Raw genomic sequence first — 25,123 nt, forward strand, 5'->3', positions numbered from 1 at the left:
CGTGGCTCTTGATATGCACTTACTTTTAGTATGTGGTTAAGGGGACTCTCCTTTCTGACGAAGCTTATGGGTCTTTTTTGTGTATTAGTCTTCTAATAAAGTGTTGTCTAGCTCTTGTTCTCCTCTGTATGGTGTTGAATTTTAGCTCTAGCACTGAAATGTCTATGAAACAAAGGAAAATGGCCTGATGCTTCACTTACATGCATGGAGTACTTGGCTTCGCATCTTGTGTCTGTCCCTCAGACAGCTGATCCAAGTGTGTCTAGAAGTGTGCTAGTTATTTGGGTGACTCTGATCTCACAGCCTCTGTATCCTTTGGGGGATGAAGTGCAATGTGATTGCATGCTCATAGATAAATTTTAAATGTAAACTTAGAGACTAAGAACTATTTTATCTGTGTAAATTTGTTATGAAGTGGGTACTGTAGTAGCTAATAAAGAACTTCATTCTTTGCTTTGATCTCTCTGTGCAGGACACCAGCCATGATTGGATGCTCATTTGTAGTAGACCGAGAGTATTTTGGTGAGATTGGCTTGCTCGACCCTGGTATGGAGGTCTATGGAGGAGAAAACATTGAATTAGGCATGAGGGTGAGTAACAAAGAGCAGACTTGTGCCATATCAATTTGCAAAGGAAGACAGAGGGCTCATGGCCTAACAGAATTGCTGTCTGACTGACAGGCTATTACACTGAAGTAATTGATATCACAACATTATCTGGAACTGACAGTCCCAGTAAATAAATGTTTGTGGCCTTACTGGCCTTGAGAGAACTGATAACAGGCAGAAATATGGTTTATTGTTTCATTCTGTTGGAGCCTGAACCCAGTGAGACAGATTTTCTCCTGTCCCCCTAGCTCTGCTGGTGCAAACAGCTGCATTAAGTCTTAATGTTCTCATGGTGCCCAGATGATGGTGTATGTGGCCTAGCAGAGGCAATACAAACAGAAAGCTAAGGCCAGGCTGCTAGAAGTCAGTTGTAATGTTCTACATACCACAGGTGATGAATGCTGTGGTACTTTAAAACTTCTTGGGTCTTCATTATAGAATAAGAACTACAAAGTACAGGTATCCATTCAGTCCTGTCAGGTAGGTCATTGCAAAGGGTGGAGAAATGACTTTAGGAGAGCATCAGTCCACCCTGCACTTCTGGACCTACAGGAGTTTTGATGCTTGTGATCCTTTGCCCTTGTTTTCAAGGTGTTGCTTGCCAGCGAGTCCTTCGGAAGTCCAAGGAAAATGTCTTTGCTTAGCACTCGAAAATTAGGCCACTTAATGTTGCATGAACACAGTTTCCTCATTATAAAGCTGACTGTTTAATTATTTTCCCCTTACTCTTTATTCCCTGCTTCACAGTAACACGTCCCTGGTGCATGTAATGTGCTCATTAAAGCATATATTCTGCTCATGGTGAACCACTGAATGTCAAATTAGTTCATTCTTTATCTGACTCTTTTTTTTTTCTAAAATGGCTACAAACTCCTTCACACTAGTGGACTGAGGAAGAAGGTCATTGCAGCAAGAGTTTATTTTGGCATATGGACGTGTATTTATTATCCCAGTTTCACAAGAGGGATAGGGTTTGTAATGGGACTGTGCAAATGCACTGCTTACACTTTTAAGGTTCCGAATTCACAGAGGGGACAGAAAAACTGCTACCACAAATCATCCAATTTTCCTTAAGAGAGTCAGGCTATTACCAGGATTGTGTGAGCTTTCCTTTATCATTGTGCAGGGCTTTGAGCTGTTTGAAACTTTTTCCACATGGCTGCTCTCAGAATAGATTGAACGCTTTGGCCAAAACTCTGGCGTGGCTGATGAATAAGCCTCCTAAAAAATCTGAAAGCTGTCGCTCTTCCTTAGACAAGAAGAACTTGCTGAGTACGATTAGGGCTCTTGGTAAACAGAGGCAAAGGTTTTAATAGGATTATGAAATGGTACTTGCTTGAAGAGACACGGATTTGAAGTGAGGAAGGACAGGTTTTGAGGAATAGAGACTCTGTCAAAGTCTGCAGAAACCAGCTCCCATTCTTTGGGGTTGGGGTTTTTTGATTTAGGATTTTTTGCCCTATAAAGAATAATTAACCCTATTGTTTGAGAAGGGCTTTGAGAAAGTACAGGGGTACAAGTGCTTTCTAAAAGGAGCTGTGTCTCTATAACATGGATCCATTAATCTATAGTTTCAGCCTGGATCTAGCATGGTAAGTAATATACAGTGTCTGCCTCCTAATTTGCAAGTCTTCCGTGTGATCCCCTCCTGTGTGTCTTTCAGAGCTGCCAGAAACTAGCAGCGTGAAAATGCACAGGAAGCTTCTTCCTTCCCTCTAGGATATTTATAAAATCACTGTGAATTTACAAAGGACGGGTTTTTTATCTCCAGGATATCAAAGTAAGTCACAGAAAGTAATTCCTTTTCTAAGGCCTGGTGCCCTGGCCCACGCGGGGATATCTGGCATATCCCCTACACCTGCAGAGAGGGATGCTGCTGCCTGTGTGTGACTGCTTGTGTGAAGCAATGAAAGACAGAAAAGGGAAGGACTAAATGAGTGAATGCATCAAGAGCAAGAAATAATACAATAATGTCTAATAAAATGGTGAGGAAGTGGTGGCATCCATTTGGCTGAAAACAGTCCCTATTTAAAATAGCTGTATCAATAATCCTTTAAACTTTTTGGCAAACTATTATCACGTTACTGCTAAAAGAAAAGGGATTAGCCTTGGAGTATCTGAATTAGATTACATTGCATCTAATGAACCCTCATTTAAATCGTTTTAATACAGTGAAATAGGGAAAGTTGGTGAAACTAATGAGCTGATTTGGGAGGATACTATTTGATAATCCAGCTAATCCCCCTTTAATCTATTGTTTATTAAAAAATCATCATCTTGCGTATTCCACTATAGGCTTTTGTCTTTTCTAAATTCCATAGATGGAAATATATAAATAATAAACCTAAGTGATTTTCTATATTCAGTAAAGAGTGCAAATTGACTGGGGCTACCATATCTTATATTGAGTAAGGAGTGTAAACTGACTGGAGCTACCACATCTACTGAAAATAGATGGGAGCTCTGCAGCTCTTTTTTGACTCATATTATTTTGGGAGTAACTTTATATTAGTTAGAGCTATGATGTTCTCCTGATGGGGTAACTTTGCAGTAAAGACAGTGTCTGTTTGCCAAGCTAGGGAGATTCTGGTTTAGTGGAGAAAAAGCACCAGCTGTTCTGTGAAATAAAAGAGAGATGGATGTGATTGCAGGCTTGTGATAGTGAGGAAATAGATGGACACATACAATGTCATTTTGTACTGTATTTTTCAAAGATGACAGTTTCACTGTGGGATGGATAAATACAGGACTGAATTCTGTTCTGGATAAATGGTACTATTAGCGTTGAGCAACCAGCTACTGAAGCTGATGGGAATTATCTGTGAGCACCTTAAAGCTGATTTTGGCCAAGAATTTACAAAGTCGAGTTATGGCTGACTCCTGTTTGGACAAGGTGCCCTTAACAAGCATGGGCAACTTGGCTTGCTAGCTGCATGCAGGCAAGCCCCATGCTGCTGCTCTGCCTCCTTGTATCCACCTGGATCCAATGAGCAGTAGATAGTTCTATTTTTATATCATCTGTGGGTCATCTGTTCTTTTCCCAGAGATGAAGAAAAACAGTGGTAGAGAGTTGTGGATGTGTCTGTGCCACTCCAGTCTAAGGGTAGATCATGTTAAATTCCTTCTGAATATCATATGGTCTCTCTGACCTGTAGTACAGAGACATGTCCCAATAGTAAGAGAAATTCAAGCAATGCTTGAATGAGGAAGAAGACAGAGATCCTTTTAAGTAAGTCCTAAATTATGACTCTATAAGAAACTGTGTGGTTTGCAAGTGTTGTGTGGTTCCCTTTCTGGTGGGAGCTGCAGACACTTAATTATTTAGAAAGGGATCATATAAACATTAAAAGCCTAGTTTATGATTTGACCTAATACAAGCAGTTTATGATGCATCTTTTTATAGAGAGTCGTTAATCATAGCACTAAGGATCTCTCTCTTCCTCTGGTGTTGTAGTGATAAGGTGAATGAATTGCTCTCCTTTTTATTTTGTACCTATCAACTGTAATGATGGGTGGGATGAGATCAAGCATTTATTTTAAAGGATGCTCCAGGACAAATTAAATTCTGCTTCCACCATTAAGAATCCAAACAAATTAAAGAAAAAATATGTTACCACGTTGACAACTCAAAGCAAAACTTTCTCTCTTTTATGGCCAGCATCCACTGGCCATACTACTTTATTCTCAGTAGCACTATGATATACCTCAAAGGAAGAAATTTACAGCAGTTGAGGAATTCTTAGAGGTGCTGAGAGATTTAAAAAATTCAAACACTGAATAGACTCTGCCCTTTCCCACCAACCAATGTCTTACCCAATTTGAGATATCTTAAAGAAACCTATGGTTTAAGAGGTGCTGGCCAGAGAAATCAGGTTCCAGGGTGGCAAATTAACTCTATGGTGAATTCAACTGATGGCTTAATTCTCCAGCAGAGCTTGTCTGGATGCTTAAGGTCATTTGTCACCTTGGCTGATGAAGATGTGTCACAGGTAACTTTGGCTAGTTCTGGCAATGGCATGGCCTTGGGAACACATAGTTCATCAGGACTGTGGAGAACTGTCTGAAAGAGAATAAAGGCTCAGGTCATTTGCAGTCTGCTGTTGTGATTACAGTGCTAAAGGTGGCCAAGCTGCCTAGCTGAAATCAAGTGTGGGTTATGTACATAGAAATGCAGTCCCACCTCTGGGCTTTCCAGAAATACTGTATGTAAAAACAAAAATCATCATACAGATTCACTGAAATCTCTTTATGAGGAAATAAAACTTGTAACTTAGAGGACTTACAAGCTCAAGCAAATCATTATCCTTTCCAAACTTATGCTATAGGGCCCAGCTTTTCTTTCTTTAAGAACAGATGAACTGCATTTCCTCTGAACAGAAATGCTAAGGGTAGATTGTTGAGTAGCGAATTCTTGACCTGGTTTTATTGCCTTTAGCTCAGGAGATTTAGATTCCTTTGAGCAGGCAGTGTTTTAAATGCAGATTCTAGGCCGGGATGCTGTGATAAAAATGTCACAAGGTTTATGTATAGCAAACTTTAATTCTGAACTCTGGACAATGTTTTTTTACCCTGTGTGATTCATGAAGACAGGCCCTTAGTCTTAGAGCCAAGAGGTGAGTAGGAGCCCTGTTCTGGAGGCTTTCTCAAAATTTCAGGGTTTTCTCTTACATACTGTGGTAAAATACAAGTGAGAACTGGACAAAAATACAGGTTAATCAAAATGTCTTACTTTGGTGATGTTTATTTTTTATTTTGCCCTTTCCCAAGTTGTAATTTTTAGTATAAGTTATTTCAGATTCAAATGAAAACTTTAAAAAGAAAGCCTTTTAGTTTGAAGGCATTTCATCATTTAGATGATATTAACAAAATTAGCAATTGCTGGCATCTGAAATGTAGTGCTCTCTGTCCTTAGACACACCTGTTCACACTGGAGTGTGATAAATTAGCATTTTCAGCATGAAGTTAAATGCTATTAAAATGTTTCTGACCAGTTCTCCACTGAACTCTGCACTGCCTAAGCAAAATCCTAATAAGTGATGTAATCTACAGTTATTGGAAATTGTCCCATTGCATAGATTGCGAAGATCTCTGATAAATTTCCTAGGTCTCACCCTCCAGATAAGCCATGTAAGTAAAGTGTTCTCTTTCCCATCTCCAATTTAATTTAGCATTTCAGAAAGCATTTCCTAAGGAAAAAGAATGTTAAGCTTGTAAAGTCAAGCATTAAGAAATCATGAAAGGATTGAATTCACGGTGCTGGGATTACATTCATTCGCAGCTCCTTTCCTTCTTCAAAATAGGGATTGGAATAGTTATGCTGTGGTGATATGTGTATATGATGAGCCAGGTCCTCAGCCTATTTAAATGTTCAGCATCTTTTAATTCCAGCAGAGTTTCATTGATTCAGACAGGATGAGATTAGGCTTGACATTTGTATAAAGCAGTAATGCATTCTGTCTGGGAAAGCAGACAGACTTAGTTGTAGGTGAAGATGCTCGTGCAGGCATTAAATCCCAGGCTGCTGAACCCTGAAGTATCTGAAGTCACCATGAATCACCACTGCCCCCATTGCCAAAGTGTGCAACTGCCAGTCCCAATGGGCTACACAGGGCAGTAACTGCATCAACAGCTGGAAGAAAGCTGACAGCAGCCCTGCTTATTATAACCAGCCTGGCTCTCTGGTTATTTCCTCCTCATAACGGGTGCTCGTGCCTCTGTGCAGTGAACCAAAGAGATGCAGCACTGTCAACAAACAAGAAGACCGTGAAGGAGCAGCTGAAGAAGACAGGCTGAATTCCAGTATGACAGCCAAAGCCTGGTGACAGGTTTCAAATGTCTGACATCAACCATATTTCAATCCAGAGGATTTTCCATGTAAAGGGTGTTACCACACATGAAAGAGTGTGAAAACAGTGTAAAACAAAGCCAAACAACTAAAAGGTACTGTTTGACCTGCTCCAACTAAGTTAGAATACTTGGGGTTTCCTCTGAGCAGATAATTTATATAATCTTTATTGCACTGCAAATGGGGTGCATGAGAGAATCCAACTCCTTACCTGTCTACAATTCCTTTAAACATTGTCTTCTATCTTTCCTTTTTGTTTTTATTAAATTGAAGATAACTGTAACCTTGAATGGAAAACAATGTTTTCATCAGAACATAGTGTAACGGTGCTCTAGCATGAAATTGCCAGCAAACTACAGGACTGGAGCTTGTGAAGATCGTTGAAAACACTCTCTAAAGTGGGAGCATTGGAAATAGCTCAGAAGAGAGCATCTGGCCATTTGGCTTCGATATCACATCATGCTCCATCAAGTGTAACATTTTATGTTACAAACTCTTTCATGTACTCCACATTATAAAATACAAGGCTGGAAATTTCAGAAAGAGATGAACGATGAAAGAACTGAGGAAAGAAAATACTTCCTTTGTCTTTGCTGCTTTTTCCTTGGCCCCTTTCCTGCAGATTTAGTCTAAATCCAACACAGGTTCCCCTGCCATGGCAAGTGTGAGCTGCATGAGAATCAGAGGAAAAATGCCACAAAGGAGAGTGTGTTAATTGTGTTGAGATGGAAATAGGTTTCACTTGCCTAATGATGAGACTGAACCACAAACCTGGAGATGAGCTACAGCTGGTCAGAAACTTTCTGATGCAACGTATTTTCTATTATATTTCTATTGCAAAATAACAGCTCATCCAGAACTCCAAATGTTCTATGGAACTCTAAATTTTGATGCTGATTACTGAAGCCTGGCTTGGGCTTTTGTGTACCCAGAGGTACCCAGCTGTCAGTCCTTAGCTGAGTCCCAGCACACCTGGCCAAAAGTTTCTTTGAGGAACTGTTCTGAATCTATTTCAGAACTCTTAAAAATATATTAGTGCTGTGGAAAGCATTGTCTTTCCACTCAGGAAAAAAAAAAAAGAAATGCAAAAGTGTTTCAAAATACCAACTGTTCCCAGAGCAGGGAGATGCCCATTTTATAATTGACCTTTTCATTAGCTCCCCAGGTGGTTCTTGTTTTTCTGGGATGAGAGATTTAAAATCTGACCCTTGGGGAAGCATTGAGCATGAGAGGAGTCTTTTCAAACTGAGCTTTTGCAGTTGTAAAATCTTCGTTTGGGCTTGTGTCCTGTATGGAGGTTCTAGATCAGCAGGCTGGGTAAGTCCTGGAATAGCAGACAGGGAATGTGAGACCCACAGTTCCAACTGCTTTTCTTCATTGTAGCCAGGGCTTCTATGCATAGTTGTCTTACTGGAGGGTTTTCCCAGGTACTGTCTTCCAGGCAAACCATCTCATTTGGGAAAATGTACTTCAGCCTTAGAGAGGAGCTCTCAGAGTTATAGGATCTCCATTCTTAAGTTCAGGAACTGGAGATGGGTTTGTAGGCATTGAAATTTTAAGTTGCCATCTGTTGCTGAGGTGCTACCACTGTAGGAAAATTCAAGTCACCTTTATTTATGATGTTAAACAGACACATATAAATCCTTACCACTGGTAAACATTCTTATCCTGTGAGCATGAGGAAATCAGTTGATCTTTGAGTTGTGGATTTGGAGGATGAAAGTATTGGGGGCTTTAGGTTTGTTTGCTTTCGTTCTGTCTGGAAAACTCTGGGAGAGAATATGACCTTTTTTTTTTCTGTGTATTTTTTGCAGTCAGCTAAAGAAATGTCCAACTGATTAATAATTATCCTTGCAATAGTGTTACCTGAACAAAGCAAAGCTTGTTGAGTTGATCTGTGTGACAGATACTCTGATCTGAGGAGAAGGGAAAGAATAATGTACCTACCATGTTGTTGAGTAAAGATTTGCTCCTTGGTGCCAAAAAATTACATGTATTATGTATAATACACAGAAAAAAGCAACTTAGCAATGAGCATGAAAGAGATGAAGTATTTTCTGTTGAAGGCAGCAGAAGATTAGCCAGTAATGTGAAATTTTTCATGCAGCTCTTCCATAAATTTGGTTTTAATGGCCTCCATAGTGCAATCAAAATATTCAGAACACAGGACCCCCTGGACAGGGGAATATTCACCAGTTGCATGATCTTGAGGACTCTGTTTCCTTCACTTTGCCCATCTGCAAATGACAATGATAACATTAACTGTGTGATGTGCAAAATGGTATAGAGAATGGTAAAGTTATCATCTCTAGAGTGGCAGAAAGTGTCCTCTGAAAGGAGTGCAGGTGTGCTGTTGTGTTTTGCAATTAACGTTTCAGAAAGGCAGTATTGGACAGGCACCTTGCAGGAAAGGGGCAGGTAGAGACAGTTTCTCCCCCAGAGAGGTCACAGAGGAATAAGACTTGGCATAGAGAGGCCAGAACAGGGACACAAAGCAGGAAAACAGATCCATGTTTGTTTGAACACAGATGGAAAGTTCTTGACACAGACTCCAAACAGACAGTAGATGAAAAGTTCTTCTGTTGGCACCCAATCTTCGTCCTGCAGGTAAACACTATTTTCCCAAGGTTGCCTTGATTTTATGATCTCCAAGATTATTTCTCTCAAATTTTGTTTCCTACATAGGTAAAATAAGGAAACAAGTTGGCTGAAATGCTTTGTTAGCATATTTACTGTAACTTGCATAGCTCCATGTGTAGCTTCACTGCTTATATGCTGCAGCTAGTCTAGATCCTTACAGACACTTGCATCCTCAAATGTCATCATTTCTCTTCCATGAGCATAAGATTAGAGTGCATAGCAATGTTAGACATACATAACGTGCACAAATTTATCGGTCCAAATGCCAATTGCTTTCCTTTGGTAACTCTCTTCTGACATAATGGAAAGGTGTTAGCTATTTAAAAGAGAAGAAAAACAAACGAAAAATGGCATATCTGTCATTTCTATTTGTACTCTAGTCTTAGAGAAAGCAGGTCTGAGTTAGAAATCATATTTAATATGACATGCAAAATTTATAGCGTGAGAAATGCGGCCAAGGAGAATCCAGAGAAGCATCAAAATACGGCTGCAAAGTCTGTTTTAGGTACAACTGCATATTGCATATTCAAGTGTTTTAACTGTACTAAAATAATCTATTTGCATGTTTCATTAAAACTGTAGCTGCATATTTCTACCTAAAATGCCGCTTAGATTTCCTCTGCATCTCTGATAGCACGTCACTTACACAAATATCTTGCTATCAGCAGAAAACAAACAATTCAATAATGTCAAAGCATGTCACACTCATACAATTCCTAGCCTGCTCTAGGGAAGCAGGTAAATAAGTATGCCTCTATTTAAACAAGGGGAAACTGAGGTAGAAGTCTCTAACAATGTCGTCATGAACTGTTTGAGAGCAGTTAGGTGGCACAGCACAGTTGGAAACTATTTTAAATAGTATTTCTTGTTTTTCCATATTGATTGTTCAGAATTCAAAGCCTGAAAAGATTACTGGAAGTTGCAGCACATGCATGTGTTGGAATAAGTGTACTTGAAATTCCTGTGTTCCTTTAGGGCATGACTGAGTGAGGAGAGGACAAGGATGATGGACTTCAAGAGGAATAAGCAACTTCTAAAACTTGTTCCTGAGCAGAAATGCAAGAGCACATTCAAAGCAATCCTCTTGAGAATGGTTTTTTCTGATCCTGTTTCCATTTGATCTTGCCACATTGTGCTGGCAGGTACCTAGAGGGTTACAGAGCTTTTGATATATGTTCTGCGTTGCCCTTTGTGGCTGGATCCCCAGCTAGTGTCACTGTTCCCCTCCCGGGGAGGGAAGGTGCTGTTATTTTATGCTTCTTCCTTTGCCCCTCACCGTGAGTGTCCCATGTGAGACTAGTCTGGAAGCAATCTTGCTGAGGACAGCGCAGGGTGTCCTGCTTGTGCTACTGCAGGCAGACATATGTCACATTCTTTCTTCACTCCTTTTCCTCACCCTTTTTAGCCCTCAGCAAGAAATTCAATGACTCATGAAGAGGAGGAACAAACTGCACTGGGTCGGCTGGTGGATCTGTGACCACTGCATTGTTGATGATGCCCTTTTCCCTACCCTTCTGTTTGTGGTTCAGCCTTTTATACTCGTGGTCCAAGCATTTGTTCCCCTGGCATGGTGCCTTCAGCCCAGAGGCACTGATCTGTCAGACCCAGCGAGCCTCGGAGAGATGCTGACAAGTTCAGCTCCAGTTAGCTGCAGTTCAAGGTCAAATGGGACTTTAAAATATGAATAAATGTCAGGGTTTGCTGGCACATCGATCTCAGTCCTTTTGATTACTGCCAAATCGCATGAATAAATTAGCCTTGACAGGTACAATAAATTGTATGGACTACTGATCTCAAACAGTAAATGGTAAAGAAGGACGTGGGAGGCGTGGAGGGAAAAAATACCCTCTGCAGATGCTTGTATTAGATGAGTTTTGATACAGTGCTCTAGGGGTGATCTTCAGGCAGGAGGAGGCCTTTTGTTCATTTGAGATTCTGTGCCAAGCTGGGACACATCTCTTAGTGAAGTATTGATTTCCTTTGTCACAAGGAGTTTGGGTTGCTGTGCATTATGAAGTGAGAGCACTTGGGCTGCCTTTTCCACCAGCTGCCCTACCCATCCAGGGTGGCTTTCAAATGACTTGAGTTCATGTCCTCTTCTTCCCAAGACAGGACATAGGCAAAGAGATCTTTAACCAAAACAAAAGTGGAGGATGTTGGAAGCAGCCCTTTGTATGCTGTAATACTATACTGCACTCTTGTTTCTGTGTCATATCTTTGCTTCACAGGGACTTTTTACTTGGAACCAATGCAGATGTTCAGAAGAACTCACATGACTTACAGTATATGTTTTTTTTCTTTGTGATTTCCTGTATAACTGAGTTTCTTCATTTCCCTCCTATGCAGGAATATTAGCAATATCAATCACTGCTTAATTATATTCTTTTTCTAAAACAATCATCTTTTGCTGGTTGCTGACCGAGCACGTGAAAAGACTCTGAGGACAGGATTCCTTTCTGTTACTACTTCACGTGTCTCTGTCAAAGTATGTTCAACTTTCTTAAACCTGGAATCAAATATTGCAATGTTTTCAATATCAGACAGCCAGACTTTTTGCAACAAACACAGACTTATTTTCTATGTACTGTTATCTGCTTAATTAAGCATGCCCTCTTTCTGCAGCATCATACACACTTTCTGTCTCCCCACTTCAATGATTCATCCGTGTGTTTGTGTGCATAAGTGTATGTATACATATTTATATGTATGTAGAGGTCATAGACTAATGCTCATTTGGGGCCATTCCTTCCCTCAGGGCTTCTGTCAAATAACTCAATTTATGCCAAAACACTGAACTTCATTGTACAGTTAATAAAAAGTGCACAATTTCAAATACAGAAAGTTGGTTTTTTCTTCTCCAAAAGCAGAAATGGATGTAGGTGCCATATTTAGTAGCAAATAATTAAAGGGAGAAACTTTATTTTGGCTTCAATCAATTTTGCAAATGAAAGCAGGAAAGAGGCTTTAAATTAGGTGGATTTAAAAGTTTCACTGTGAGCATTCTGTATTGCTCCAGTTGTCTTAACTATAAATATATGACCATCACTTTCACACATAAATTGTCCCATTAATACACATAATCAATAGTGTATGTATAATTTAAAAGGGACTATTATAAATCTGTTGTTTGTATGCCAAACCATTTGGGTGCTGTGATGAACTGATCCACCCTCAGTATACATGTAGGGTTAGAATGTAAGTGGTTAGGAAAACAAGAGGTTTTACCTTACTTTTCAATAAAGGTTTTTCCATACAAGTACTGCAGATGGGTTGAGAGAGAGAAAGCTGGAAAAGAGAAAGAACCTTTCCTATTACAAGAGCTTAACTAAATGGATGGTATCAATTGTACCCCATTTGTATGATCACGGTGTTAAGAGCAGCAATGAGAGAAAAGAAGGAAAAATGGGGTTTGTTGATGGAAAGAAGGGTCAGCCACAGTGCTGAGTGGTAAGAAGCAAATTGCCTAGTAAGAAGGATTTTGAGAATGGTATAGAAGCTCTTGAAAGATTAGCCAACCCAGGCAGGTGGCTCCAAGCCTCAAAATGTGTGCTTTTCTGATTACTGGTATTATAGAAAAAAATGTTTACAGAGCGGTCAGAAGAGGATGAAGATTATAGTTTAAGGGCCAGGGAAGTATTATGCTATACTTAGGAATCAGGCAAAGAAGCTGTTAAAGTAAATAGATAAGAGAAAAGTGTTAGTTTCTGTAGAATATTGGCTTCTTGAGCACATGCCAGATGACATGAGGAGGGATTTGCTTGTACGAGTCAAAGCATTTTCACTCAGAAAGGCTGCACAGATTATCAAGGGTATTTTGGTTTTGCATGCTTATAAAAGCACTTCTCAGTATTTCCATTCTCAATGGCTGTTGTTTTCAGATCTTTTAAATGTTAATTCTCAAATGATAAACCTTTAAAGCTTGAGAGTAAGCCAGAAGATGAAACCTTGAGGACTTCATTTTGTACCGTACAATATACTATTGTGAGAATGGATTTACATGATAAATTACGGCTACGTGATTTGTATATATTGCACTGCTCTGCTCCATCCCCAGTAATCCACCTGTCCAACCAAAATGGCACTTTCTTGGTAAATTCATATTTAGTTTTTGCCTTCTGAAACACTTTGCCAGTTGTGCTCTGGCATCAGAATTTATTACTTAAAAAAAGGCACAGCACTCTGGAAAAGCAGTTACCTCCATCAAATGAAGAACCAGAACAGGAAAGACAACTGAATTTTTCCCTCAGCTTGCCTATTATCTACCTTGCACAGAAATTTGTCACTGCAATATTTTCTTCCCATACAACAGAGACATTACCAATTAACACATATCTTTTAGGTATATGATCCTCTATGGATTTGTGTTAAAATATCACCTTCAGTAACTAATTCCTCTAAAGACCTGGTTCTAATTATATCAGCTATTAAATATAGTTTGTGGTCAGATGTCAGCTCTCTAATAGATGCATGTAAAACCTCTCTCAGCTATTCATTCTTAGAGATCTAGTTTGAACTAGCAATTTAGAAGTTGGTTATCATATAGTACGTCTTGACATTTTATTTAACGAGATTCCAAATTCCCAAGGCAAAATGCCCTTAATTAGGGATAGAAAACACGTGGGAATGGGAATTCAGAAAGCAAATCAGGTTGGTTTATATTCAGTTATTTGTTCAAGGTATCACTGCCTGAAGCTTTAGGGTGAATCCATGTTTGTTTGTAAAGATGTGAAGTTACTTTAAGATCTGCTGTGTGTAGAGCTGATACAGCACCCACCTCCAAAATCATCCCTTGGAGGTTGTGGATCTCGAACATCTCTCTTTGTCAGCTTGAAATTTTACCTGGTACCTGAAACTCTATATTTGGGGTTCAGTGTGTACAACAGCTTGCCAATAATGCATTTATTTTCTCAGTCAACTGTAGTGAACTATTGTGTATTGAGCTAATAGTTCAATATTATTTGAACTGCCTCCATCACCTTTGAAATTTGGTTAGCTGATTATTCAGTTCACTGTGTATGCTGCTTTCTCCTGTCTGCCTTACCTGATGCCTATAACATGAATTATGGGGGACAGTGAAGCATAGCTGGGCTTAGTCTATAAGAAAAAGGAGAATAAAATAGCTGATAGGGAGCTTAAAAAAAGTGTCTTGAGAAACCAGAGCAGTGAGGTAAGGCAAGCTAGAAACCAGTGTTTGGAGATTGTGTTTAACACAGACAGGCATCTGGAGACTGAGACAAACTGAAATGTGGGGATTTTCCAAGGGGATGGAAGGCAACTTCCTGATGTCCAGGGCATCATAATGCAGTGGAGTGCAGAAAGAGACATGTCAAAGCAAGCTTTGATAGGCATCTCCTGAAAGAAGAGGATTAATCCTGGTAGAGTTGGTTTTTAAACCACTTATGGTTTGACCAGCTACTTTAAATGAGCCTGACCTGTCCCTGGAGAGGAAGCGGGTATGGATAACAGATCATGATGCCAGGCCCTGAGTGTTCTGGCCTAACATTTTGGGTGTTCATTGCAGACCTGGTATGAACCAAATTGGTCCATTAACTTTCCTGCTGTGCCATGCAAGAGACAGACATTCTTCCGTCTCCTTCTTCCCAGCTCTATCCTAGAACCTTTTTAAACTTGAGGGTCAATGCATTTTGCTTCAAGTCATGGTGAGCTGTTCTTCTCTGGGTTGCAGCAGTAGTCAGAAGTGAGTTTTAGAAAGCAAAACTCAGGCAGGTTTGTGTCAGCCTGTGCTCAGCAGCAGCTCTTCACTTTGTATGTGCTTTCATTTACACAGGCAACTCATGGTTGTCTTCAACAGGAAGCACAGCAAAAATAATTGGTAAGAGAAACATGGTTCCTTTTTCTTGTTCCTCATTAATTCATATTCAGTATCTCTTCAGGTGACTGCAGTGATGTACAAATGTGGTATGAGTTACTTTTTCACCTTCTCCATTCTTTCTACCTGCTTTAATTAAGCATAACCTGTTGTCCATCTTCCTGAAGCAACATCTCCTGTCTTGTCAAACATCAAAGGCAGTTTCTACATGAAAATGTAGCAAACTCTAGTACTTATTAAGATACTTCATAGGCCTTCACACAGAACATTTTCATTCTACATACCTTGTGGAGCACTGATTTTTCTTTTTCTGTTTTTTCAAAGCAAGCAGATAGGCAAATGTAGAGCAATCTAGCATTTTTAGTTTCAAACTTAGCAATGACACAAGACACAGGTAAAATACGAAATTGAGGCAAATGTGACAGCAAGAGAAAGAAGGACTGGTGATATGGTGACCTAGATGACTGCATCTCAAAATGTATATTAAAGATCTTGTGAGATCTTTTCCCTTTGGTAAATAAAGACAGGGAAAAAACTCTGCTTCACTGTTATTATCAGAATGTTCACACTCTCTTAGATATGAAGAAAGTGCTGTGATGCAGCAAAATGGAAAGCCCTTAAATGGCAGACTGGATCTATGATCCTGCTAAAGATTCCATGATAAATCTTTCAACTTGCTGCATGTTGACCTCCTTAAATTGTGTTACACACCAAAATGGAGTGCCCAACCCAGTCAAAGATATTTATGTCTTCCCAGCATGTGGGGTGGGGGTGGATCTCTGCTCAAATTGCAGAGGCACAGCAACCACTGATTTTAGTTACTGTAGATCTGGATGGCACTTGTTTTCAAAACAACTCTGGTAAATTCAGTGCTCTTTTAACTTTGTCACCACGTTAATAAAGATCTGACATACCAGCCCTCTCCCTTTCATGCCTTAATTTCTGCTCTGTTTCTGCTTCTGTCACTGAGAGAGCTTCTCATACAATATTTTCCCCACTAACCATTTGTCTTCACTGAAGTCTGTTTGTATCCTTTATTTTTGCTGTTGGTGCTTCTGTCCCATGCCCAACTCAGATAATAAAGGGGATGAAGTCTAGATATGAATGACTGACTGTTAACCACAGCCCCATAAAAACAGGATTCATAGGGAGATGCATGTTTGACTTTACTCAGTTTTCAGCCTGAAAGGCAGGATTTGTATGCAAGTAGCATTCATTGCATCCTCTCTAGGGTAATCTTTGGGATTTGGACATCTTTTTTGTTCTGGGCATGGAGCTGGCAATGAAAATGGTGTTTTGTGGGGATAGCAAAGATGAGACAAATCAACAAGACTGAATCATCTTGAGCTGTGGAAGGGGAAGGTTGAAAATTGAGAGAATTTTCCTACCTTAGTTCAGCTTCCAATCCTAAATCCTTTCTTTCTGGCAAGACTTTAGGCCTTTTCTCTACCTTCTGTTTTCTGCTGTTACCAATATGTCTTATTATTTTTCATCACTCTCCTACCCCAGCACCTTTCCTGGCTCAGCTCCACCAGGAATTAATGTTCCACATTCTCATCTGGCTGTGCCAGTGACTTATGAGCTCAGTGCTGCTGTGGACACCAGACCTCTTAAGCACCTAAGCAAGTCCCAGGAAAGCTCATAAACATCTTTCACAATGGATGTTCAAAGTGAGGGAAGCATTAGTGGTTTGAGGAGCTTTTCTTGCTTAAGAGAAAAAGCCTAGACTAGAGAAGAAAACCTGTTACTCATGAAGAAAGTGCTTTTTTCATAGCAAAGACAACTAACTCTCTGTGACACAAAATGATACCATAAAAGAAATCTTTTTAGTTTGAACAGATATTAAGTCAGAGAAAAGTAGAAGAGGCTTATGTTTTGTAGGGAAATCAACCTTTGTTGATCATAGAGCTTTCTTTTGACTTAATCTCTGACTGTAGAAAGATGATGGAGTAAACACTTCTAGAGATGCTGTGCATTTCAAACAGTGACCTCAGGAAATGTCCCCAAAGGTGGTCACAAATAGAATCAGGTTAATGGGCCAAAGGAATGACAGACTGGGATGTATATGGAGAAATCTCTAAAATCCTCAAGGTCTCAAAAACTAACCCTGTTCTGAGGTTTGTCTACTGTATCCCTTACTCCTCTGTTATCTTTTTCCTGATTGCCTTTTCTGTTTCTTTAGTCTCTCCTCTGTGTGGTCGCTTGGTTTTAGTGCTGCCTGCTTGCTTCTCATCCATTCACCCCTGAGGTAGCTGGACAAAGTAGCTAGAATTTCTCTCATGCTAACAAGAACCCAACATTGGCTTTCAGCAGCCTGATGAAATATAGACCTTGGGGCCCCATAGTACACAGAGATCAGGTTGCCTAATGGAGATGTAGTTTTAATATAAAAACAGTTGTAGGATGTAGAAGTGGAACAGAAAACAATATTTAAAATTCTTACAGTATCCATCAATCCTGAATATTGTCAGAGATGGGATAGGTGGGTCCTTCATTGCAGCTAAACTGTTTAGAGGTGGTTTTGATTCTAATAATGGCTTGATATTATAGACAAGTTGATTAGTGCAGATGTTTCAGCTTCTGTGCATGAGTATGCCCAAACTAGTCAGGGGATTTTTTGCAACCACTTGGCTGTCATGGCATCAAGCTGTGGCTGCTGCTAACTGTGCCAACTTTTATGTTTTTTGATCCATTTTTTTTCTCTTAACTTTGAACAGAAACACAAAAGGGTTTTTTTGGGGGGATGGGTGTTTTTAATAAGCAGTCATGATTTTTTTTTGAGTGGTTGCATCAGTAAAAGGTCATAGAAGAGTGCCATAGGGACCATTTCCTGTGGGTGTTCAATGTAATGGTGTTTGAACACCATAACAAAGAGATATGCACAGACTGCTTACATTCAAAGCTGTGGTTTCACTGAATGGTTGTGTTTGTGGTTAAATGAGCGAGTCCATACATGCACCGTGACACTGCTGACATTCAGTAGTTGACACTTCCCTACATGAAGAGTTTGATCAAGGAGTAGTAGATGCAGTACTGTATGACTTTGGCTAATATCAAACTGTTTAACCATTAGTCATAGTCATATGTTAACAATAAATAGCCAGTTTAATTATCAGCAATACACAAATTTTGTGAAAATGCTGCTCAATTTGTGAATTAATTGTGAATTGGAAAATAGGCAGATGTCTTCTGAGTGATTGGGATCCCCAGTCTGAGATAGACTGGCTAATATTTCCAGCTATCCTTTTGTTTCATGTGTATTTAAAAGGTGACTCTTTGGGGCATCCATCTTAACAGACCTTGGTTTCCAGAGAACATAAAACTTGCATTTCAGGGGGAATTTAACTCTATCAATTTGGCTGCCCAACAATAGGAGCATTCTGTTGCTAGTGTTTCTTACTGCTTGACAGTCAGTAAGGCACTCTAGAGTGACAACTTAATATTTTTCTAGATGTCCTTTAGCTAGGTTCAAATGACATCCATGTACTGGCTTGTGATGCCAAACACTCCAGAAAGTCATTTATAAGATTCTGTCTATATCTCAGATTAGTGTAAAATGAAACGTTAGATGTCATTAACCATGACAACATGGTATCTAGATTTCCAGTCCAAATTTTAGACTTATATGTAGTGTATATTTTGTTGTGAGCATCAAGAATCAGGAGCCTGATAAATTGCTGTTGGGGTTCATTTTCAGGGTAGTGTCTAGCAACGTAGCTGAGCAATTCCCATTAATATTAATAGGAATTTTGGCAGATAAATCTCCTTGAATAAGTTTTAGAAAATTTACCCTTAATGTGCCTTACATTTCAATAGACTGAGCTGTGTTTTGAAGTTCCATTTGAGAAGGGTGATGTGATAGACATAATAAGAAGGGATATGCAAAAAAACAGTGGGATGCATATTTCTACGTGACACTGGAGGCTTACAGCACTTTTAAATCAGAGCATCCTAGAACACTGTTAATGAAATCCCCTTTAACCTTAAGGGGTAATTTTTTTCTAAGTGATCCACAAGGGGTTTGGCTGTTAAATTTCCATTAAGGATAATGGGATTCACAATATTACAAAGGAGGTTCCCCACTAGCCAGGCTGAAATTCTACCCTGTGTGGCAATTAATCATGCCTATTGGGCTCATTAGTGGAGGTATGAAGCAAATTATCTGTCTAATCACGATATGTGATCAATTGGCTCTCCTGCAATAATTGATTGCAGGCTAGTTAAAGCCAAATCACAGTTTTAAGACTTTTTAGTTGAGTGGTGAGAGATGAGGTGTCCCTGTCATGGTTGTAAATGCTGAGGCATCTGTAGCTCATAGATAGCAGCTACTGAGTTTTGCAAGTAGCAAGTCCTCTGTGTATTTTTCTGGCTTCCATCTGGTGGTGTAAATCTTTGTTTCCCTCTGACTCACATCCCTGCTATCAGGCCCTGCAGGTGCTTCCCACAAGGAGTGTTCTTCCCTCATTGCCTTTACCAGGATGTCACTGGTGTCTTGATGGAGTTCTGCATTATCTATCTCATTTTGTCCAAGCCAGGGAAATTCCATTTGTTTCTACTCTCTGGGAATCTGCATATTCTATGTGTTATGAAAATGGATAAACTAGGCTGGTTGTGCTGGATCTCATTTTGCTTGACTTGTTGTGCAAGAAGCATTTTCTGAGTCGTGGGTTAGTTGAATGTAGCATGCCAAGGTCATCCCTCAAATTGCTGGACAGAGAGGAACCACTTTAGCATATCAGCTAAAGAGTTCACTTCTCACTGTTGCTCTACTTAAGTGTTAAAGACAGAAAGCTACAAAATTTACCTTTTTTTTTAATGCTTGGTTAAATCTAAGCTGTTTAATTGATTGGTTTGGAGGCTTTTTTTCCTCACTGGCATTATGTGAAGGCTTAACATATTGCCAAAATGAAGCCTTAGGCTGCAAACTCAACTCTTGAGGATATTCTTTGATGTACATTATAGTGTTATGGTTAAGCTAACTGGCAAACATAGAAATCCAGGAGTGCCATGCAAAATCAATAGCATTTCTTCAGGCAGAACACTAATTTATGGCCACACTGCATGACTGTGTAGTTTTCCTAATGAATTCTCCTGTGTACAGAGGTGCACTAAACAACAAAGATAAATACTGGTGTGCAGAGGAGCATAATACAGATTTATAGCCATAACAGAATATAGAGTACAGATGTTTTGCATATAACTGAGATTGGTTTATGAGCTTTTGCAAGCAGGAGTATCTGTATTCTAACTGAGACCTGTTTTTCAATCGAACTCAAAATTAATAAAGCAGCAGGAAACTTTTCACAATACATTTTGGCACCATCCAAACACTGTCTTCTGGGTACTCCACTACCTATGTTTCAGCTCTTATTGAGAGCTGTCTAATGGTATAAGTTGGGTGTTGAAAAGGGAGAATCTGAAGATCACTTTAGCAATTTTAAGGCAGAGATATCATTGAAATTGGAACACTTACAAGAGCACTTAAGCCATTTTTAAATCCCTCCCAGAACATGTGTTGTGTTATCCAGGCACCAACATATTGAATAGCTTTTCATTGCCCTACTCTGTCATTTGGCACAGAAACATTTAGTGCCTTCTTATTAATTTTTATATATTCAGAAGCTCATTTCTGCAGAAATCTTGACTATTTTTTTTCTTACTGGGGAAAATAAAACAAACTGCTTCTATTATGCTATGTTTCCATGGGGAACTTTACTAATGTACATAATATACAACAGCTGATGGCAAGTGATGATAAGTTGCTTATACTATTGGGAGCTCTGGAATGAGTGGTTTACAAAGCAGAATAAGTAATGAAAGTCCATAAACAAGACACTCCATGGAGTGGCAAAGTGACAGAATTTTGGCTCCAAGCTTGAGGCTGTTTGGCTGGTATTGGAAATCCATCTAACATCCTTCCCTCCTGGCATCTGCTACTTTGAGATGGTTCAGTTCATTATAGTAACAAATTTCAACTAAGCATGACTGCAGTCTGTGGCCTGTTGGATAGATGGCCTTACTGGAGCATCTCAGAGCTTGGTCTCATGCTACTGGATGCTACAAGACAAGGCTTCTATGATCATTTGTCACTCCCTAACTCTAGGGAGAGTCTACAGCCCGATTTGTAGCTAATAGAGGTGATCTTTGTAGCCTTTCTGATCAATCCAACCCAATTAAAGGAGTCATTCTCTGATTTTAGGTCCAATTTACCTTTCCAAGATGGTAGGAATGTCTGCAGCTCTGCTAATAATGAGGTAACATGTTAGAGCCAATTAAGTGAAAATGAACGTGTAGAGACCATTAGACTTGATGAAGTTCAATAAGAGAGAGAGCAGGTGAATTTTTCCTTCTCTGGAGCTCTAGTATTTTATGGAAAGTTAGAAAACTCCCAGCAGCTTCTCACATAATTTCAGACTCTGTTCCTGAAAGCAGTTCATCTCCTCTAGTTTCAGCCAGCATACTGATGGTTTCCTAAACCAGAGCTGTACTTCTCACAGGTCAGAGATTCAGAACAGCCTAGATATAATACTTTTCTGGATGTTATTTTAGCAAATGTTCTTGCAGATCAGCCCTCATCTCTGAAAGGATTCTATTAATAAAACCAGCTGTGGAACAGGAAGACAGAATGGTGTTATTAGTAACTGCAAAACCCTTTCAAAGCACTATTCATCATACAAATAATTTACTAAATGGTTTCTGAGAAGAAGTATTAATTAACTGGCAAGAATGAGCTACATTAACATTTGTGTATTACACTATGTCTGTTGGCCTCATGGGCTAGGACCAGAAAAGAAATTATTTGAAGACTCACAGAGGGGCAAATTTTAGCTGTCCCCTCCATGGACAAGCAAGGGGGCTTAACTTCTGCCAAATTAAAACCCAACAGGGGATCGTGACACACATCAAGAGCAGAGATGGGCTGAACAAATGGACTTCTCCCTGAAGCACCATGAGCCACCTCCACAGTGGTTTTATAAGTGAAGGCAGAGAGTCATTTGTGGGTGCCAAGTACTTTTGATTTTGTTGCACCCACTATGCAGATTTATTCCTTCCAGTGCTGCCCAGAGCCTCAGGTGCTATCATCTGAGGCCAACAAGTGGGATGTTCTATATCACAACCACACAGGAACATCTAGTGGCAGCAAGAGCCCACTGGTCAATAGGAGGATTTAATTTCCTGAGGTTTGTTGGCAGATCTAGGTATTCAGAGCTATGAGACCACAAGCTCCTTATTTTGATTATACAAACACAGATCCCCCAGGTGAGGCTTAGATTTGGAGCAGATATCACATTTTGACTCTGCCCCTTAAATTATTAACCTTCACCCAATTTAGACCATTTAGCTTTTGTTTTGTTTCTAATTTGTCATTTTAAATGTATCTGACAATATTTTTTGTGCATCCAAGAAGCAAAGTGCTCTTTGTAAATAGTGAACTGTCTCCACTGGAGGTGCAGGAAGACAATCTACTGGCAAGGACACAGGCCATTAGTACTTTTCTTGTAGAATGAATTTGCACAAGGCTTGTTATTTATGGCTGGACTTTATAAAGTCTGGAATTTCTGTGTAATGGGAAGTGTAAGGACACTGAGCACTGCTGGGTGATAATGGATGTGGGTTTTTTGCCTCTTACCTGACTGGAATTGTCACAACTATCCTGGCTTACGTTGCACATGCCTTTTAGTACCTTTGGAAAGTCATTCTTGATAGACTTGTCATGTGATATCTTACTGCTGCATCCCTTCCCCTGAAGACATTTAAACTAACAGAATTGTGTTTGATAATCTGGTGTCAGTTATGTCTTCAGAAATGAGCATCTCAGCAACCTCCCCTTACAACAGAAATTCTCTTGCTCTCTAGGCCTGAGTCACAGCACAGTTTTCCCTTGGTGAAAAGTTTTGTTTTCCCCAGTACTCTCCAGTGAGAAACAATTCTGTGGTCGTATTTTGATTGAGTATGTGATATTGTGCAAAACAATTTGACAAGAAGGAATGCAATATTTTCAGTGTAACTGAAAACTTGTTTTGTCTTCTGAAATGGCCCAGATTTGACGCATAGATTCTTTCCATTGTTTGGGTTTCCTCTACTGAAAATTGCATTTCAGTAATCACTATGATTTAGCAACAAAAAAAATTCCCCAAACTGAGGATTTTTCCAGTCCTTCTGTCTTCTGTGCTTCATTGACATGTATCTGTGCTTCCATCATACCTTGGCTCGTGTGCACAGATCATTAGGGTTTGTTTGTTCAAAGGTAGTGTTGTGCCAGTATCAGAGGAAACAAAGCTTTATATAAATCAGAGTAACATCAGCTCCTGATGTTCACTGTATGCATTGATTGACTCTGTATCATGGGGCTTTGGTGCCACTAGTAGGATAGAGAGGAAGGGGAGGTGTTGGGGCTTCTATAGCCTTGGCCAGGCAAGCAAACCTGAAGCTATGTCAGTAGACATTATGAATGCAGTTAAAGACTGTAGTGAAAAGTTCTATGAAGTAACCAGAAAAGAGTTACATAGTATTAGTAAACAGTCTCAAAACATTTATAGAATAATACCCATGCTATGCAGCTAACATCTCAAGCTTGAAACCAGAGGAAGCTGAGGTAGGATCCTTCCTCCTGTATATTGATTAATGCATTCACCCAGCTCCTTTGCCTCTCTGGCAGAAACAAAATGCATTTCATTACCCTTTAGTCTGCTTCAGCTGATGGCAGCAGGGTTGCAAAGGCATTTCTGAGGACAAAATTTGGCACAAAACACTATTTATTTTGTTCTACTGTAAATGTAAAGCCTTGATTTTGCAAAAGAGTTTTATATACATTTGTTCCAAGTGTCCTTAGTGAAATTGTTTTCCCTCATGTCTTTTCCCTCGATACATTTACCAAATCCAGTTTTAGATTGCTTCTCTAACCAGCATAAATGCATTTCACTACTCACAGTGTTTCACTTCTGTGTTCCAAAAAAGTAGCAGTAAACAGTTTACTCATGTCAACACCAAATACTAAATCACTTGTCTCAGTTACGTCTGTGACAAATTTCCAAGTGTTTTCAGAGTTTGACACATCCTTTCAGTAAAGATGCTAAAGAAATGAATGCCTTGCTGATTTGATTCAGAAAGGGTGAATCAATTCAAAGTGTGAAGTTATCATGTGTGTGTAAAGTGGCCTTAGATTGCTAAACCAAGATCTTTAATGTGGAGCCATTTACACCTGAATTGGTGTGTTCATAGCAGTCCAATCTAATTGAATAAACACATAAGGTCACTTTAATTAACCAATCTTAATTTGATCTTTGACAAGCCTTGAAATATCTGGATCAAAAGGAAAAGTATTAGATTGTGTACTGAACTGCTAAAGCCCTTGAGTGGATTTTCTGCTGTGCTAGGGCCGTGTGGTGTGCTGGTGGGAGTGAATTGGGCTCCGTGACTTTTGTCCATGGATAAATATCTGTACTGGACATCTGAGGGCTCTAGAGTATCAGTCTGGAGTGAAGAACAAGACCTCATGTCCAGAATTAAGAATTTACATAACAAAGACTTAAAACCTCACCATTTAAAAAATACTGGTTTTCTCTCTCCACTGTGTCTTAGGCTATTTCTTCTCTTTTTTTTTTTGGCAACCTCAGGCTTCCTTAAAAACGTCCAAGCATCTGTTAGAGTAAGAAATATGTTAGCTTAACCTCTGGAGACAAGCTTCCATCAAACATGAGAATCAACTCAAAGTTCTGGACTATAAATTTTCTTTTTGCCATTAGAGCTGAGAACCCTCAGCTGAAGATGGACCAAGAAAGAATAACATTTAGACTTTTGAAAAATGACCTCTGATTTACAGTGGTGACACACAGCTAAGTGTTGAGTTATCAGCACATTCATCACTAGATTTAGTGCAGTATCTCAAGATAACTTTTTTCTGAATGGTGTTACTGTCTGATTTTTGTGAAGCAGTCTAATGTTTCCTTTCCATGCACCTCAACTACTCTTTTGTGCAAGTTATCAGCCATCACTCTCATTAGGCTTTTATTTATCTATTATGTGCAAAGCTGCTAAAATTACATTCTGTTAATTCCTGATGTCCTAAAACTCAGTTATGGCCAGTGATAAAGGGACTATGTCTCATTTTTGGTTGAGATGAGCATGGTTTTCGTGAAGTTGATAATGAGATGCCAGTCCATACCAGTTCAAGGTATAAACCAGGAAGCTCTACTGGGT

At 39.5% G+C, this 25,123-nt stretch overlaps 1 protein-coding gene across 1 annotated transcript in view; it reads left to right on the plus strand.

Moving 5' to 3' along the window:
* Positions 1-25,123, plus strand: part of GALNT9 (polypeptide N-acetylgalactosaminyltransferase 9) — a 142,637-nt gene that overhangs the window by 75,052 nt on the left and 42,462 nt on the right. The window contains exon 6 of the mRNA XM_010199562.2: positions 473-590. Coding sequence (XP_010197864.2) covers positions 473-590 — 118 coding nt within the window. The remainder of the gene's footprint in view (positions 1-472; positions 591-25,123) is intronic.

This window comes from Colius striatus, chromosome 17 (genome assembly GCF_028858725.1).
Source record: "Colius striatus isolate bColStr4 chromosome 17, bColStr4.1.hap1, whole genome shotgun sequence".
Lineage (NCBI taxonomy): Eukaryota > Metazoa > Chordata > Aves > Coliiformes > Coliidae > Colius > Colius striatus.